Here is a 17,208-nt window from a genome sequence, read left to right on the forward strand (position 1 = left end):
GCTAGAATAGTTTTTACATTTTGTATTAACTACTTAGTGTGTATAAACCCAGCTGTTTATTAAGCTCCTGCCTCTTTATTTGCGGCGGGGGTGGGGGGGGGGTGCCGCTGTTTCCCATCACCCTGAGGTTCTGTGTACTTCTGCATGGCATGAGGGTTTTCAGGAGTACGGGTATAGTACGTTACAACAGAACAATGATGTACTTTGAAGGATCAGTGACACTCCATGAGTCCAAGTTATGAGAGAGAAGAGCCCAGGCAGAGATCAGGGCTACACTGAGCTCATGTGGCACCAAAGGGGCAGTTCAGTGTTAAGGTGATGTCTTTCAAAGGGGAGTAAGGCAGTGGTTTAGATGATCTCACCACCACTGGAAAAGGAACAAAGGACAAGTATAGTAGCACCTGCTGGCTCGTTCTTAGGGACCAGCTGATGGAGAACAGAAGGCAAGTGTTTTGTGACTTGACTTCTTAGGCACAGAGTGCATTTTGTTTACCTGAAATAACGTTCAAAAGTGATTCCATTACTTTAGGAGGCCACTCCTTGATTAAATGGCGCTTGGGCCGTTTCAAAACAGCCTTAAATACAAGACCACCAACCACCAGTACCTTAGAATTGTTTAATTCCATTTTTAAATGGAAATGAAGTACTATTGAAAACTGCAGCTTTCTTTCCTATTCCTAACAGTGCAGAGAGGGCCTGCTGTATTCCTGGGCTACGTATCTGTGGACTCAGCCAGACTTGGACTGAAAATAGGAAAGGGAATTCCCTGGTGGCCCAGTGCTTAAGACTGTGCTTCCACTGCAGGGGGCACAGGTTCAGTCCCTGGCAGGAGACTAAGATCCCCCAAGCCACACCATATGGCCAAAAAAAGGGAAATAGTTGGGAAAAGAAGATGCTGAGAAGTTCCAAAAAGCAGTACTTGAGTTTGCTGTGTACAAGCAACTAAGTTACATAGTATTTACATTGTATTAAGCATTATCAATAATAGTAGAGATGATTTGAAGTATATGACAGGATGTGCATAGGTTATATACAAATATTATTACACCAATCTGTGTAAGGGATTTGAGCATGCTTGGATTTTGATATACATGATGCCCACAGATAAGGACGACTGTTTCCCTGTGAAGTCAGTGTTAACTGGGAAAGCCTGTGTTCTTCAGTGTTTCCTTAACAGAAATTATATTCAGAGAAATTTAAATGGCACAGAAGAAGACATAATTCAATTTTGTCTTAAATTTTTTTGTGTTCCTAAAATTGCAGATTGTAGACATTTGAAATTAGAGTTTTTTATTGGCATTTTCAATATTGACTTCAGTTCTTCTGAAATAACTTTCCATGAAACAGATTCAACACCCTGTAACTATTTAAAACCATGAGTTTCCCTTAAAGATTACTTAAACATACAAGGCAAGATCAGAGTAAAGATGATGCAGAATTCAAAATTTTCTGACCGACTTTCAAAATGTTTAAAAGTTTAAACTGTGGTGGTTTGTTAAACTCAATCAAAGCTGACTCTCATGGGACACATTACCTACTGGAGTGGGGCCTGGACACTCCTTAACGGACGTGAGCTGCAGTATCTTTACCTGTAACAGTCAAGCTTTTCCACAAATGGCACACAGGCCGCCTAGCTTTTGCTCCAGAAGCAGTCTGGGTCTGAGCTAAACGGACTGGCCTGGGCACTGTGTGACTGCTCCCGGCTCGAGGGCACTCGAGGCCCTAGTGGGGCTTGCGCTGTCTCCTGCTGCCTTCTCTGCCTTCAGTATCTGGATACTGAGAAAGATCTAGGGTCAAAACTCGGCTGAACATGCACTCGTCGTGCTGAAACAGAAAAGATAGGTAGAAGCCAGCTTCAGTAGAGAGCAAGTGCTATTAGATGTAGAGAGCTATTGGTGAGTCTGGATTTGCGTCTTAAAGGAACCTCCTTATAGCCTTCCGAGAAGGTGTTACTTCTACATTTCCATCAGCTTTATGTTTTGTTTTTGGTAAGGGTGCCAGATTTTGGGTGAACTCTGGGAGTTGGTGATGGACAGGGAGGCCTGGCGTGCTGCAATTCATGGGGCTGCAGAGAGTCGGACACGACTGAGCGACTGAACTGAACTGAACGCACCAGAATATGCCACCCAGAAATATGCCTCTTTTGCATGTGGACTGCTATTAGCTAGAGGCTACTGAGAACCAGCAGGTACAGGAGAAACTCTAAAAGCTGAGCACAAGTTTCCCTTTTGTAAAGGAAATTTACATCTTTGTAAAAGGTGACATACTTTCCACTTTGAACTCTTCCTCAGTGGAGAAGACTCGAATCAGCAGAGCAGATCTGACTGAACAGTCCTTGTTTACTGTGCTTTCTCAGCTCACTGTCCCATTGCTTGCCTTCCCTTCCCAGAAGCCCCAAGGCCCTTTTGCTTATTTTAGCCTAGGGTTGGCTTACAAGTCCAAGTTCTTGCCCCCTCTGAGTTACTCACTGCTAGGTGTGCCCATGTGTGCGCACGATGCACATTAATGACCTGTCTGGTGTGGCTGACAGGGCCCAGCTGAGACCTAGGCTCACCCCTGAAGAGTTCACCCCTCCCCTACACTGGCAGTGAGAACTTCCAGTTCTCTTCCAGTGACCCCCTGACATTATCTAGGCACAGGAAGGGAAATTTATTTTTAATCTTAGCTTTTTTTTTTTTCAGTTTTTTTAAAAATTAATTTTTATTGGAGTACAGTTGCTTTAATTTTTATCTTAAAGGAAAACTCAGGAAGTAAAACCTAATTGTCCAAGAACTGAATGATCTGAATCAGTTGCTCTGCTCCATTAGCTCAGCTAAGGACTTCCAATGGCTTAAGAAACTGAATTACAGAAATTACTATACAACTTGGAACTCTGTCAAATTCTTTGTTTTTTCTTTTAGTAGTTTTGGAGGATAAATGGTTCCTTGTTAGTTCTACAACAGTGCGTTTGTTGTTGCTAAAACATTCAAACATAAAAATATGGAAGATAATATCAACAGTTTGTGTAAGTTAATGTGCACTATTGTTTTAAAAACAAAATTATACTTATGTTGTACAGTTTTCTATTTGCTTTTTCACTTAAAATACAACTTAAATTTCTCTGTATTGCCATAGAAAAATATCTAAGCAGTTACTATGAAGTCTCATTTGACTAAAAAATATTTAGGCCTATGTTAATAAACTGCAGAAATCAAACAGTATACTAGGAACTTGTGGTGTCAGGACACACTATAAGGTGACTTTATCTGTTTTATCTTTACCTCTGGATAGATGCCTATCAGTGCATCAGCTTTGGAATAGAACTCCTCTTTGAGGGAAATGATTATCATCTGAAACTGTTCCTGAGTTTGCTCTTTAATATAACTTGACACCTGGGAGGAAACAGAAAGCATATGTTTCATCAGTAAGCAAAGGCCTCCTTTTTGGGGGCTTTGAGGACAGATTCTGCAGGTCTCTGAATCTGCCCATTTTAGGTGACGAGGCACTTACTTCTCTTTCTGTAAACTCAATAAATCCACTATAGAAATGGAAACAGACTGTAAAATAAGAGGTTAGTAAAAAAATATATATAAGGCTCATTAAATCTATGATTGAAAACTTGGAAGAATATTTTTAAGAATAAAACTCTTAACTTGAGATACCATGATGTGAATAGGCAATCAATCTTGACAATAAAACTACCACTCAGATATTTCTAGGGTAAAGGGTGGTATTTAAACTTCCAACTTCCTATCTTGCCATCAAAGCCTTAAGATGAGAAAAATATGGCAATTATATATATATTCATAATCCATAATCAACTCATTTGGTTAGAGGGAAACTCAAAGACTTAATTCCAAGGAATGAGAATAAGAACAAGATAGACTGCAAAGAAATGGGTCTTGGTGCACAGACTACTCAGAACTTGGAAAATTATGAAGAACAATTTGGACTCAAACTACAGTTTTAACAATTACTTGCCAACACCCTGGATTTCTCTGCAAGCTTACAGTATGTCTTCTCCTGACTGCACTCAAGAAATGAAGGACATATTTTGGAAGCAGGAATGGCAGCTTCAGTTGAGGAAATGAGTCAGCAGTTGAGGTGAATGATGAGAGGGAGAAAATGCTTCAGGCTAAGAGGCTGAATTCATGGAAGGAACTCCCCCATTAGAAGCAATGGTAGCCGCTGTGAGACAGGTCTTTAAAAAGTCTTAGGGTGATGACAGAATGGAAGAGGAGACAGGATGCAAAAATGCAAGGCATGCATTTTGCTAGGAGTCACGTGTGATAAGGGTTGGGTACCCTAACCACAAGTTGGAGTGGAAGCTCCTTCACAGTTGCTCATATTACATCATGCTCATACTCAATTCAGCAGTGGGGTGCCGGGAATGTAAATCTCAAAGGGAAACTGGAAATTAAGAGGTTTTTAGTACATAGGATAGGTGCCAATAGAAAAGAGTACTAAATAAGACCTAGTTCTTTAAGATTCCACTAATACAAACATCTAAATTTTGCTAAAAGATAGGGATACCTTCGGCTTCCCTGGTGGCTCAGACGGTAAAGCGTCTGCCTGCGATGTGGGAGACCCGGGTTTGATTCCTGGGTCGGGAAGATCCCCTGGAGAAGGAAATGGCAATCCACTCCAGCACTCTTGCCTGGAAAATCCCATGGATGGAGGAGCCTGGTAGGCTACAGTCCATGGTGTCACAAAGAGTCGGACACGACTGAGCGACTTCATTTTCACATGGATACCTTGGGCTTCCCTGGTGACTTAGCAGTAAAAAAATCTGCCTGCTAATGCAGGAGATGTGGGTTTGATCCCTGGTTCAGGAAGATCCTGGAGAAGGAAATGGCAACCTATTCCAGTATTCTTGTTTGGAAAATCCCAAGAACAGAGGAGTCTGGTAGGCTACAGTCCATGGGGTCACAAAAGAGTCAGACACAACTGACTAAACAACAATGGAATACACTTCAGTTCCCCTTCAAAGAGAAGGGGAATGTCTGAAGTCCACAGTGATAGAGCCACCCCCGCCCCCCACACAAAGGATAGGGGATACAAAGTGCTAAAATTAACCTCCTGAGGGGAAATTCTCCCAAATGAGTCAGGCCTCGGAGTCCAAGCAGCTGATGCAGACTGGCTGGCATTCCAGAGAGATGAATCAAGACTCTCTCTATTCCTGTTTCCTTTTCCCAGCCATCCCGACATCTCCAGCAGGTCACAGAACGTGGCTCTGGCCTGTTCTCTACAAGGTTCAGGGGGCTCTGGATTTAGCTCCTAGCTTCTGTGGGTGTGGCCCCCATGTGCTGTTCTTATGTATGCAGTGACATGTTCACACAGCAAGGCCCTAGAGAGAGCTGGATTAGATGAATACAGCCTGGAAATGCTGGAAGATGACACTGCTCCCACCAGAAATTACCCTGGGCTGCAGCTCCTGGAAAGTCCCTGCGTCTTCCAGGATCACACAAGAGGCTCAACAGAGAGAGAGAAAGGGAGGTCAGCTGCAGAGACTCAGGGTGGTGCCCAAGACTCAATACACCTCTCAGGGTTGGACTCAGTAACCAAGTTTGTAAGACTAAAGTATAACCCAGAATGCCAACCTAACAAATTACTAGAGACCTTCTCTGTAAGCATGACCAGAGCTGTTGCTGCTGCTGCTCTTAAGTCACTTCAGTCCTGTCTGACTCTGTGCGACCCTGTGGACGGCAGCCCACGAGGCTCCTCTGTCCCTGGGATTCTCCAGGCAAGAATACTGGAGTGGGTTGCCATTTCCTTCTCCAACGACCAGGGCAGCCTCCTTATAAACAGCTATAATTGCAAAGTCCAGTCACTTCTGGAAGGCTGATGAACCTAGAATCAAAACCAGGAGTTTAATTCGTCTCCTTCCAAAAATGGATGGCTCTGGCAATAGGACCACGGCCCAGGATCTCTGCAGGATGGGGCCGCCCCAGCCTGGGCAGTGATGGGGCTGCCAGCGTTTGCCTCCATCCTGTGGTCACCCTTCCAATCAAGTCCGAAATTTACAGTCAAGATGGCTGAGACGTCTGAGAGTCTGTCACAGGCGGATCTTTAAGACTGATTTTCAGTTGTGTCCTTAGTTCCCTTGTGGTCTCAAATACTGAAAACAGGATTATGTGCAAATGCACTAACTGACTGGAGACATTTTAATAAATGAAGGGGAGCTAAATTTTGAACTTTAATTCCTTTGGAATTTTATTTAGATATGTTATTTTGGACTTTATTAAACGGCACCCCACTCCAGTACTCTTGCCTGGAAAATCCCATGGACGGAGGAGCCTGGTAGGCTGCAGTCCACGGGGTCGCTGGGAGTCGGACACGACTGAGCGACTTCACTTTCACTTTTCACTTTCATGCGCTGGCAAAGGAAATGGCAACCCACTCCAGTGTTCTTGCCTGGAGAATCCCAGGGACGGGGGAGCCTGGTGGGCTGCCGTCTGTGGGGTCGCACAGAGTCAGACACGACTGAAACGACTTAGCAGCAGTAAACAACTAATTTGGTCCTATTTGCCATGTGGTCTACTTTTAAGGACCCTCTAGGTCCCAATACCTAGATTTGGGGAAAAGCAAGTCACTCAGCAGCAGTGCTGTGGGTCCAGCACAGTAACCCTTACTTGAGTCCCCTAAACCCTGAGTGAAAACTACTACCCTGAAGCATCTTATTTTTAGATTTTTAACTTAGATTTTGCTTTTATACAGCAACTATCAAACTATGTTTGTTCAGGGTAAATTGCCTTCTGACTGCATCCTGACTCTTGAATTGTAAACACTGTACTGGAAGTTAAATCAAAAAGGAACTTACTTTGCCAATGTTAGTATTGTCCAGGGCTGCATCTACTTCATCTAAAACAAAGAATGGAGCAGGCCGAAAACTAGAAAAAAATTACAATCAAGACAGTTACAACTTTGTTTTGCGAGACTTGGAGGACAGGACTAAGAATATTCAGAATAAATAAAACGTGTCCTTTCGTATGCCTTTGTCTAGGTCACCAATGGCCTCTATGTCGATAAATACAACGCTCAATTCCCAGTCCACATCCCTTCAAAGGAAGGGGGATGGAACCAGGGCGGTCCTCCCCAACTTCCTCTGATGTCCAGGACACCATGGTCCACTCCCTGCCCCACCCACTGCTCCAGGCCCCAGTCCCTTCTGCCAACTCCACAATCTCTTAACTTCTTGACACTGCGGTGCCTTTGTGGCTCAGTGATCAGAGCACTCTTCTATCTAACTAGCTTCTTTGATGATTTCATCTGCTCTCGATGTTTTAAGTATCATTCATAGATGGAATGCTCTCACACTTCTACTGACAGTTGTGACTTCTCAAACCCTTGCCTCACTGGTCCAGTGGCTTACTCAGCTCCACGTGGGTGTCTGCTCAAACTCAAGCAAAATCAAAGTTTTCACCTACCCTCAAACCCACCCCTCCTGTGCTCCTCTCCAGTTCAGTTAATGGCAGCTCTTATCCCTCTAAGTTGATTAGGCTCCCTCCTACCCCACACTGTGTCTGCTCCCACGCTGGTCCGAACCGCCACCATCTTCCGCCCTGATTGCTACCATAGCTCCCTAACCCTGCGGCTGCTGCTGCTGCAGACAGTCTGTTCTCTACAGGCACCAGGCTCACTCTGGCCTCAGCGCTTTCCTTTGCACTCATTTCTTATGTCTAGAATATTTTCCCCTAGAACTCTCCTCTAGAACACCCCACCCATGTGACCTGACCCCTTAATTTCTTCAAATCTTTGCTCAAATATTACCCTTTCAAAAAGCCCTTCCCAGAAGACTTTTTAATATTGCAAACCCTTGCCTGTTACTATTGCCATTGCCTCCTTTGTCTCTATAGCATCTGTCATTTTCTAATGGTCTCTATATTAGAGAATTAGTTTCCTAATACGCCTTATTCATCATCTGTCTTCCCCAACTAAAATTAAGTCTCTCTGAGGCAGGGTATTTGTTTTCTTCACTGCAGTGTCTCCTATGCCCATTAACACCACTCGACACAGTAAATGTTTAACAAATATCTGCTGAATAAATGGATGGGGGTGACACCCAGGAATAGTGTTCTGCTAAGATTCATTCCACACAGGCTCCTGTTCAAGTCCCTGCCTCCTCCGTCTCTCAAAGTCTTCCTGCATTGGTGGCATCTTCTTTCGCTTTCCTATCATCACCAATTCTTTTTCCTTCTTGAGACCAGTAACAAACGGCTGTAAAACTTGTGTTGATCTTTATGATCATGAAAATAGAGAGGCTCTATTATCCATACCATAGTTCTTCATCTAGTGCTTTGAACGTTGAAAAGTTAATTGCTTTAATTTTTGCTAACATCTTTCCTGTGATTTATTTTACAAACACAAATGTCACCACCATCAGTGGAAATGAGGAGGTTAAACTTTTTTTTTTTTCAGAAGAAATACTTTGTCTAACATTCCTTACTAAATAGCAGATCTCTGAATGTGGACTAGGAAAATAACATAAAAGTTAGCTGTTTTTATTTTGTTTGGATTTGTTGTTGGAATTGTTTTTTTTGCAATCTTGAATTCAAATCTGGCCATTTGCTACCCCCTTTTCTCCTTTCTTTTCGATTAAGCTGGACATTGGTAACTTTTGATAATAACAAATTGAATAAAAATCTGTCAAAGACTGAATTCTCTCTTAAATTTGCTGTCTAAATTATTACAGGCCTATACCATAACCTGAACTGTCTGGCTGAAAACAACAGTTTTGTATGACATACGCTGCATAAAGACAAGCAATCAGTAGACTGTCGGTAGCAAGGGCCATTTGCTCTCTGCCCTGATGCAGGGTCAGAGGGCTCACTGTGACCGTACCTGTGCACAGCGAACAGGAGTGCCAGTGCTGCCACGCACTTCTCCCCCCCGGACAAGTTATCCATCGGCATGAACCGTTTGCCTGGGGCCACACAGTTATAGCTAATTCCCTCCAAGTAAGGCTCTTCTGGGTTCTCTGGGCTAAGAAATGCCTGAAACACATGGTATTTATTTAGCAGTAACAAAAAAGCTATTAGTAAAGTTCAACTTGGAACCGCAAAATACTATTGGTTATGTTTTTCTCCATTTGATGGAAAAATATACCAATACTTGTAAATAATGTATTCAGCTCTACTTGTAATCAGAGATAACAAGGTTCACTGGATAGGGAGTACAGGGAAAACATTCTAACACACATAAAAGATAAGATCTTCCCATCGGTCTTCTGTTCATAGTTCAGAAGCATACGCTGCAGTCTTACTAAAACAGCCTTCATCCAATTCTTCCACTGGTCCTTTCATCAAATCTTTACTGAACACCTATTATGGGTCAAGTTCTATAGGAACAGAGAAGAATCCTGCCCTCAAGGAGTTAAGAGGTTTCTTATAGTCTTACTTTATAAAAAATAAGTTAATTTTTGGATTAAGATCTTAAGACCAGAAACTATAAAACTCCTAGAGGAAAACATAGGCAAAACACTCTCTGACATAAATCACAGCAGGATCCTCTATGACCCACCTCCCAGAGTAATGGAAATAAAAGCAAAAATAAACAAATGGGACCAAATTAAACTTAAAAGCTTTTGCACAATGAAGGAAACTATAAGCAAGGTGAAAAGACAGCCTTCAGAATGGGAGAAAAGAATAGCAAACGATGCAACTGACAAAGAATTAATCTCAAAAATATATGAACAGCTCATGCAGCTCAATATGAGAAAAATTAACAACCCAATCAAAAAATGGGCCAAAGAACTAAACAGACATTTCTCCAAAGAAGACATAGAGATGGCTAACAAACACATGAAAAGATGCTCAACATCACTCATTATCAGAGAAATGCAAATCAAAACCACAATGAGGTTACCATCTCACACCGGTCAGAATGGCTGCTATCAAAAAGTCTACAAACAATAAATGCTGGAGAGGGTGTGGAGAAAAGGCAACCCTCTTACACTGTTGGTGGGAATGAAAACTAGTACAGCCACTATGGAGAACAGTGTGGAGATTCCTTAGAAAACTGGAAATAGAACTGCCATACAACCCAGCAATCCTACTGCTGGGCATACACACCACGGAAACCAGAATTGAAAGAGACAAGTGTGCCCCAATGTTCATCGCAGCACTGTTTATAATAGCCAGGACATGGAAGCAACCTAGATGTCCAGCAGCAGACGAATGGGTAAGAAAGCTGTGGTACATATACACAATGGAAAATTATTAGTCAGCTATTAAAAGGAACACATATGAATCAATTCTAATGAGGTGGATGAAACTGGAGCCTATTATATAGAGTGAAGTAAGTCAGAAAGAAAAACACCAATACAGTATGAAAGTGAAAGTGAAGTCACTCAGTTGTGTCAGACTCTTTGCGACCCCATGGACTGTAGCCTACCAAGCTCCTCCATCCATGGGATTTTCCAGGCAAGAGTGCTGGAGTGGGTTGCCATTTCCTTCTCCAGAGTATCTTTCCGACCCAGGGATCAAACCGAGGTCTCCCACATTGTAAGCAAGATGCTTTACCATCTGAGCCACCAGGGAAGTCATGCATATATATGAAATTTTGAAAGATGGTATCGATGACCCTATATGTGAGACAGCAAAAGACGCATAGATACAAAGAATAGACTCTTGGACTCTGTGGGAGAAGGCGAGGGTGGGATGATCTTAGAGGACAGCATTAAAACATGTATGTTACCATATGTGAAATGATCACTAGTCCAAGTTTGAGGCATGGCACTCAAAGCTGGTGCACTGGGACAACCCTGAGGGATGGGATGGGGAGGGAGGTCAGAGGGGCGTTCAGGATGGGGGACACATGTACACCCATGCCTGATTCATGTCAATGTATGGCAAAAACCACTACAATATTGTAAAGTGATTAGCCTCCAGTTAAAATTAAATTTATTAAAAACACCACCACCACCACAACAAAGTTATTTTTGGTTGAAATTCTAAGTATGTGATTCAAGATTACGTCAGTCATAAAAGAATACCGAGAGAAAGAGGGAAACTCAAATATATATGACCTGGTCTACATCTTTTGTCCATGTCCAACTGCAGAGTATTTGCTGCGGATACTGATCACGGAATGGAAAGACCGATACGACAAGGGGCGTGTCTAGACTTGAACCCTGCCTCTAGTTCCTTCCCTCTCCACAGACCCCACATCAACCTCTTTCCCCTACATTACCCTAACTCTACTGCAGAGACCACTAACAGTTCTACAAAGTCAAATTAGTGCAGATCACAGAATTCCAGACTGAAAGAGAACTTGGAAACCAGATGATCTAACCCACTCATTGTGCAGATAAAGAAGCAGGACCAGAGATTTTGACTTGCCAGGCTGACTAGACCTAGAACACAGGGCACGGTGATAACCAATTTTCATGAGCTGACTTTACCCAGTTAAGTGGGTCACTCAAGAGAGCGTGATGGTGATTTACCACCATTAAAGAAAAACAACACAAATAACACAAAGTTCCTACTCATATTTGAGGGTGAGAAATACATACTTGGGCACTGTTGTTTCTGCAGAGCTTCTTGTAGATTTGATCGATTGAGATTGAGACGTGCTCAAAACACTGGTTGAAAAGATCGTATCTCCTTTTTTTCACCTGTTCAAACTCTTGCCTACATATTCTGGCTTCCTTTCTGCTGGCCTCAAAAGCTAAGAGAGAATCAGTGTTCTTTATTTTGGAGATCACCAAGGGCTTTTCTTATTTCAACTTTAAAGCATAAAACAATTTTTAAGCTAGATTTTGAGTTTGGCCATCTTGAATTAAGTCTACCTTCAAAACATCTCAGCTATTATTAAGTCCAAGAAAATGACTATTAAAATTGATGACCCCTTTTCTGGGTAGGGCTCATTTTTAAGCAATAATAACAAATTACAGCAGAGTATCCAATATGCCTCTTGTGCTGCTATGAAGACACTGTTCAAAAATAACCAATACCCCTGTTTTTAAATTAAAGCAAAACTCTTTTCAAAAAGGAAGAAATTAATAATTCAGCATTAAAAGTACATTACTATAAGATAACAGAAGAAAAAAATATATATATAATCAAAACAAAGGTACAGTTCAGGGGGGATTATTGGTAAATGTTACAGAAATCAAAACCCCTAATACCAACAAATATATCTTGCTACCAACTAAAGTTTAACTTCACCATCTATGGACTCCTGAAACTTGTCTCTGACAGTCTTCAGGTTCTCCATGGCTCTTAGGTTTGGGGCCGCTGTCTTCAACAGGATATCTTCTTGGGAAGCTACTTGTTGTAGCAGGAGTCTAAGCTGGGCCTCAATTTCTTTATCAGATTGGAGAGCCTGTTATTGGCAAAGAACAGCAATGATTAGCATGCCACTTAGACCCTAAGTGCTGAGGTGAGTAGGCACAGGGCCCTTGAGGGTATGGCCCCTGTTTCCCTCGCTCTGCACCCAGCCCTGCCGGCCCTGGCAGCCCTCTCTGAGCCTCCAGTGCGGTCTGGGGCGCTACTGTGGCTTCCTGGGTTGGCTGTGCCCTTTCATAGCTCAGGCATCATGGATGCTGCCCTCTTGGAACATGCTTCACCTTCGTATTTCTCAATCTGGCTAAAAAAATAAACAATTCATGTAATCGCTTCTTTTTAAAATTTTTTTAATTGGAGGATAATTGCTTTATAATACTGTGCTGGTTTCTGCCATAAATCAACATGAGTCAGCCACAGGTATTCATATGTGCCCTCTCTCTTGAACCCTCCCTCCCATCTTGTTCCCCATCCCACCCCTCTAGCCTGTCACAGAGCACAGTGTCACAAAGCAAATTCTCACCGGCTATCTGTTTTACATATGGTAATATGTACATTTCCATGCTACTCTCTCAAGTCACCCCACCTTCTCCATCCCCTACTGTGTCCACAAGCCTTTTCTCTATGTCTGCGTCTCCACTGCTGCCCTGCAAATAGATTCATCAGTAGCATAATTGCAGATTTCATATGTAGGCATTAATTTACAATATTTATCTTTTTCGACTTATTTCACTCTGTATAACAGGCTCTAGCTTCATCCAACTCATTAGGACTGACTCAAATATGTTCTTTTTAATAGCAGAGTAATATTCCATAGTATATATGTACCACAATTTCTGTATCCATTCATCTGTCAATGGACATACACTCGTTCATTAAAGAATATCGATCATCTACTATGTATAAGGATTCAATGATGAAAACTACTCTGTCCTTGCCCTTAAAGAGCTAACAGGGAAGTCAGACATGCAAACTGGCGTTGACAACAGTATGAAGCCCTCCACCAGGTAAGCGTGAGTACTATGGGGCAGCAGAAGGGATCCAGCCCATCTGGTGGTTGTTGTTTAGTCATTAAGTCATGTCCAACTCTTTGCAACCCCATGAAATGCACCACGCCAGGCTTCCCTGTCTTTCACTATTTCCTAGAGTTTGCTCAAACTCATGTCCATTGAATCCATGATGCCATCCAACCATCTCCTCCTCTGCAGCCCCCTTCTCCTCCTGCCCTTAATCTTTCCCAGCATCAGGGTCTTTTCCAATGAGTCAACTCTTGGCACCTGGTGGCCCAAGTATTGGAGTTTCAGTATCAGTTCTTCCAGCGAATATTCTGGGTTGATTTCCTTTAGATTGATTGGTTTGATCTCCTTGCAGTCCAAAGGACTATCAAAACTGTTCTTCAGCACCACAATTTAAAAGCATCAATTCTTTGGTGTTCAGCTTTCTTTATGGTCCAACTTGCAAATCCATACATCACTACTGGAAAAACCATAGCTTTGACTATACAAACCTTTGTTGGCAAAGTGTTGTCTCTGCTTTTTAACATTTTAAGTTTTTCATAGCTTTTTTTTTTTCAAGGAGCAAGTGTCTTTTAATTTCATGGCTGCACTCATCATTCACAGTGATTTTGGAGCCCAAGAAAAGAAAATCTGTCACTGTTTCCACTTTTCCGCCTTCTATTTGCCATGAAGTGATGGGTCTAGATGCTATGATCTTCGTTTTCTGAAAGTTGAGTTTTATGCCTGCTTTTCACTCTCCTTTCACCTTTATCAAGAGGCTCTTGAGTTTGTCTTCACTTTCTGCCATAAGAGTGGTATCATCTGCATATCTGAGCTTAATATTTCTCCTAGCAATCTTGATTCCAGCTTGTGATTCATCCAGCCTGGCATTTCACATGATGTACTCTGCACAGAAGTTAAATAAGCAGAGTGGCAATATACCGCCTTGAAGTACTCCTTTCCCAATTTCGAACAAGTCCATTGTTCCACGGCTGGTTCTACCTGTTGCTTCTTGTTCCGCATACAGGTTTCTCAGGAGAAAAGTAAAGTGGTCTGGTATTTCCATCTCTTTAAGATTGTTTCAGTCTGTTGTGATCCACACAGTCAAAGGCTTTATCATACTCAATGAAGCAGAAGTAGGTTTTTTTCTGGAATTCCTTTGCCTTTCCTATGATCTAATCAGTTCAGTCGCTCAGTCATATCCAACTCTTTGCAACCCCACGGACGGCAGCACGCCAGGCTTCCCTGTCCGTCACCAACTCCTGGAGTTTACTCACACTCGTGTCCATTGAGTTGGTGATGCCAACTATCTCATCCTCTGTTGTCCCCCTCTCCTGCCTTTCCCAGCATCAGGGTCTTTTCCAATGAGTCAGTTCTTCACATCAGGTAGCTAAAGTATTGGAATTTCAGCTTCCAATGAATATTCAGGACTGATTTCCTTTAGGATGGACTGGTTGGATCTCCTTGCAGTCCAAGGGATTCTCAAGAGTCTTCTCCAACACCACACTTCAAAAGCATCAATTCTTCAGCGCTCAGCTTTCTTTATAGTCCAACTCTCACATCCATACATGACTACTGGAAAAACCATAGCCTTGACTATATGGACCTTTGTTGGCAAAGTAATGTCTCTGCTTTTTAATATGCTGTCTAGATTGGTCATAGCTTTTCTTCCAAGGAGTAAGCATCTTTTAATTTCATGGCTGCAATCACCATCTGCAGTGATTTTGGAACCCCTCAAAATAAAGTCTCTCACTGTTTCCACTGTCTCCCTGTCTATTTGTCATGAAGTGATGGGACCAGATGCCATCTTAGTTTTCTGAATGTTGAGTTTTAAGCCAACTTTTTCACTCTCCTCTTTCACTTTCTTCAAGAGGCTCTTTAGTTCTTCTTTGCTTTCTGCCATAAGGGTGGTGTCATCTGCATATCTGAGGTTATTGATATTTCTCTGGGCAATCTTGACTCCAGCTTGCGCTTCATCCAGCCCAGCATTTCAGATGATGTACTCTGCATCTAAGTTAAATAAGCAAGGTGACAATATATAGCCTTGACATATTCCTTTTCCTATTTGGAACCAGTCTGCTGTTCCATGTCCAGTTCTAACTGTTGCTTCCTGACCTGCATACAGATTTCCCAAAAGGCAGGTCAGGTGGTCTGGTATTTCCATCTCTTTAAGAATTTTCTATAGTTTGTTGTGATCCACACAGTCAAAGGCTTTGGCATAGTCAATAAAGCAGAAATAGATGTTTTTCTGGAACTCTCTTGCTTTTTCCATGATCCAGCAGATGTTGGCAATTTGACCTCTGGTTCCTCTCAGTTCAGTTCAGTCGCTCAGTTGTGTCCGACTCTTTGTGACCCCATGAATTGCAGCACGCCAGGCCTCCCTGTCCATCACCAACTCCCTCTGCCTTTTCTAAATTCAGCTTGAACATCTGGAAGTTTACAGTTCATGTACTGTTGAAGCCTGGCTTGGAGATTTTGGGGCATTGCTTTACTAGCATGTGAGATGAGTGCAAATGTGTGGTAGTTTGAACATTCTTTGGCATTGCCTTTCTTTGGGACTGGAATAAAAACTGACCTCTTCCAGTCCTGTGGCCACTGCTGAGTTTTCCAAATTTGTTGGCATATTGAATGAAACACTCTCACAGCATCATCTTTTAGGATTTGAAACAGCTCAACTGGAATTCCATCACCTCCACTAGCTTTGTTCATAGTGATGCTTCCTAAGGCCCACTTGACTTCACATTCCAGGATGTCTGGCTCTAGGTGAGTGATCATACCATTGTGATTATCTGGGTCGTGAAGATCTTCTTTGTATAGTTCTTCTGTGTATTCTTGCTACCTCTTCTTAATATCTTCCCGTGCTTCTGAAGCCTAGCTTGAAGGATTTTGAGTGTGACTTTGCTAGCAGGTGAAATAAGCACAATTGTATGGTAGTTTGCACATTCTTTGGCACTGCCTTCCCCTGGGACTGGAATGAAATCTGACCTTTGCCAATCCTGTGACCACTGCTGAGCTTTCCAAATTTGCTAACATATTGAGTGCAGCACTTTAACAACATCATCTTTTAGGATTTTAAATAGCTCAGTTGGAGGTAACATTTAAACTAGAACCTAAACCATGAGCAGAACTAACTTGAGTAAGGAGAGAAGGGAAAAAGTGCAGCAGGCATTACCTTCCAGGAAAACTTTCTTGACCCCGTAGAGGCGTTATTTAACATCTGATAAAGGTGTGTTTTAATTCATTGGAGGAAAGAATTTTTTAGAAGATGCTGAGTAAAGTGGTTAACTTATATACCTTTTAAGAAACAGATTCTTACCTCATACTATATATAAAAATAAATTTCAGATAAATTAAATAGGGAAAGAAAAAATCATTAACAGGAAGAGAATATTTATAGTTACTGAGTAATGTTGTAGGGAAGGACTTATTAAATATGAAAGCACTGAACAGACTATAAAATAGATAAGAGGTTATTTTCTGATTTCCCAAAGCACCACAATTAACAATAAAAGAACTCAATAAATCTAACAAAATGTATTAATATTAAAAACATGAACTAAAAAGATGTGGTAGTTATTGCTACTTGACATCCATTCTCCATTTCTTCCTTTCTAACAAAGCCCAGGTTTGGCCATGTCTCCCTCATAGGGCCCATGAACCCTGCCTGGCCTAAGCTAAGTCCATCCCACTCCTACAGTGACTGATCAGGAGTGAACATGTGACCCAATTCAGGACACTGTGATGAGAGGACAACTGTTGGACCTCTGTGGAAAAGCTTTTCTTCAATCTTAAGAATAGCACCACTACAAAAGGCACTCTCTCTTCTCTGAGGGTTGTGGTTGTGTTGGCTGGAAGGCAAGAAAGGCCACAGTCATTTTGCCCTCATACAAGAAGCAGCTTCAGGACAAAATCAAAACACAGAGCAACATATGGTTACAGGGGTAACAGAA

The 17,208-nt window shown here is 42.1% G+C and overlaps 1 protein-coding gene across 1 annotated transcript in view; it reads right to left on the reverse strand.

Annotated features, from left to right (window-relative positions):
* Positions 1,690 to 17,208, reverse strand: part of SMC1B (structural maintenance of chromosomes 1B) — an 85,490-nt gene continuing 69,971 nt past the window's right edge. Inside the window, exons 20-23 of the mRNA XM_005681216.3 lie at positions 12,147 to 12,303; positions 11,492 to 11,646; positions 3,261 to 3,371; positions 1,690 to 1,824 (exon numbers count right to left, since the gene is read on the reverse strand). Coding sequence (XP_005681273.1) covers positions 1,723 to 1,824; positions 3,261 to 3,371; positions 11,492 to 11,646; positions 12,147 to 12,303 — 525 coding nt within the window. The 3' untranslated portion in view covers positions 1,690 to 1,722. The remainder of the gene's footprint in view (positions 1,825 to 3,260; positions 3,372 to 11,491; positions 11,647 to 12,146; positions 12,304 to 17,208) is intronic.

The sequence above is a fragment of the Capra hircus genome, chromosome 5 (genome assembly GCF_001704415.2).
Source record: "Capra hircus breed San Clemente chromosome 5, ASM170441v1, whole genome shotgun sequence".
Taxonomy (NCBI): Eukaryota; Metazoa; Chordata; class Mammalia; order Artiodactyla; family Bovidae; genus Capra; species Capra hircus.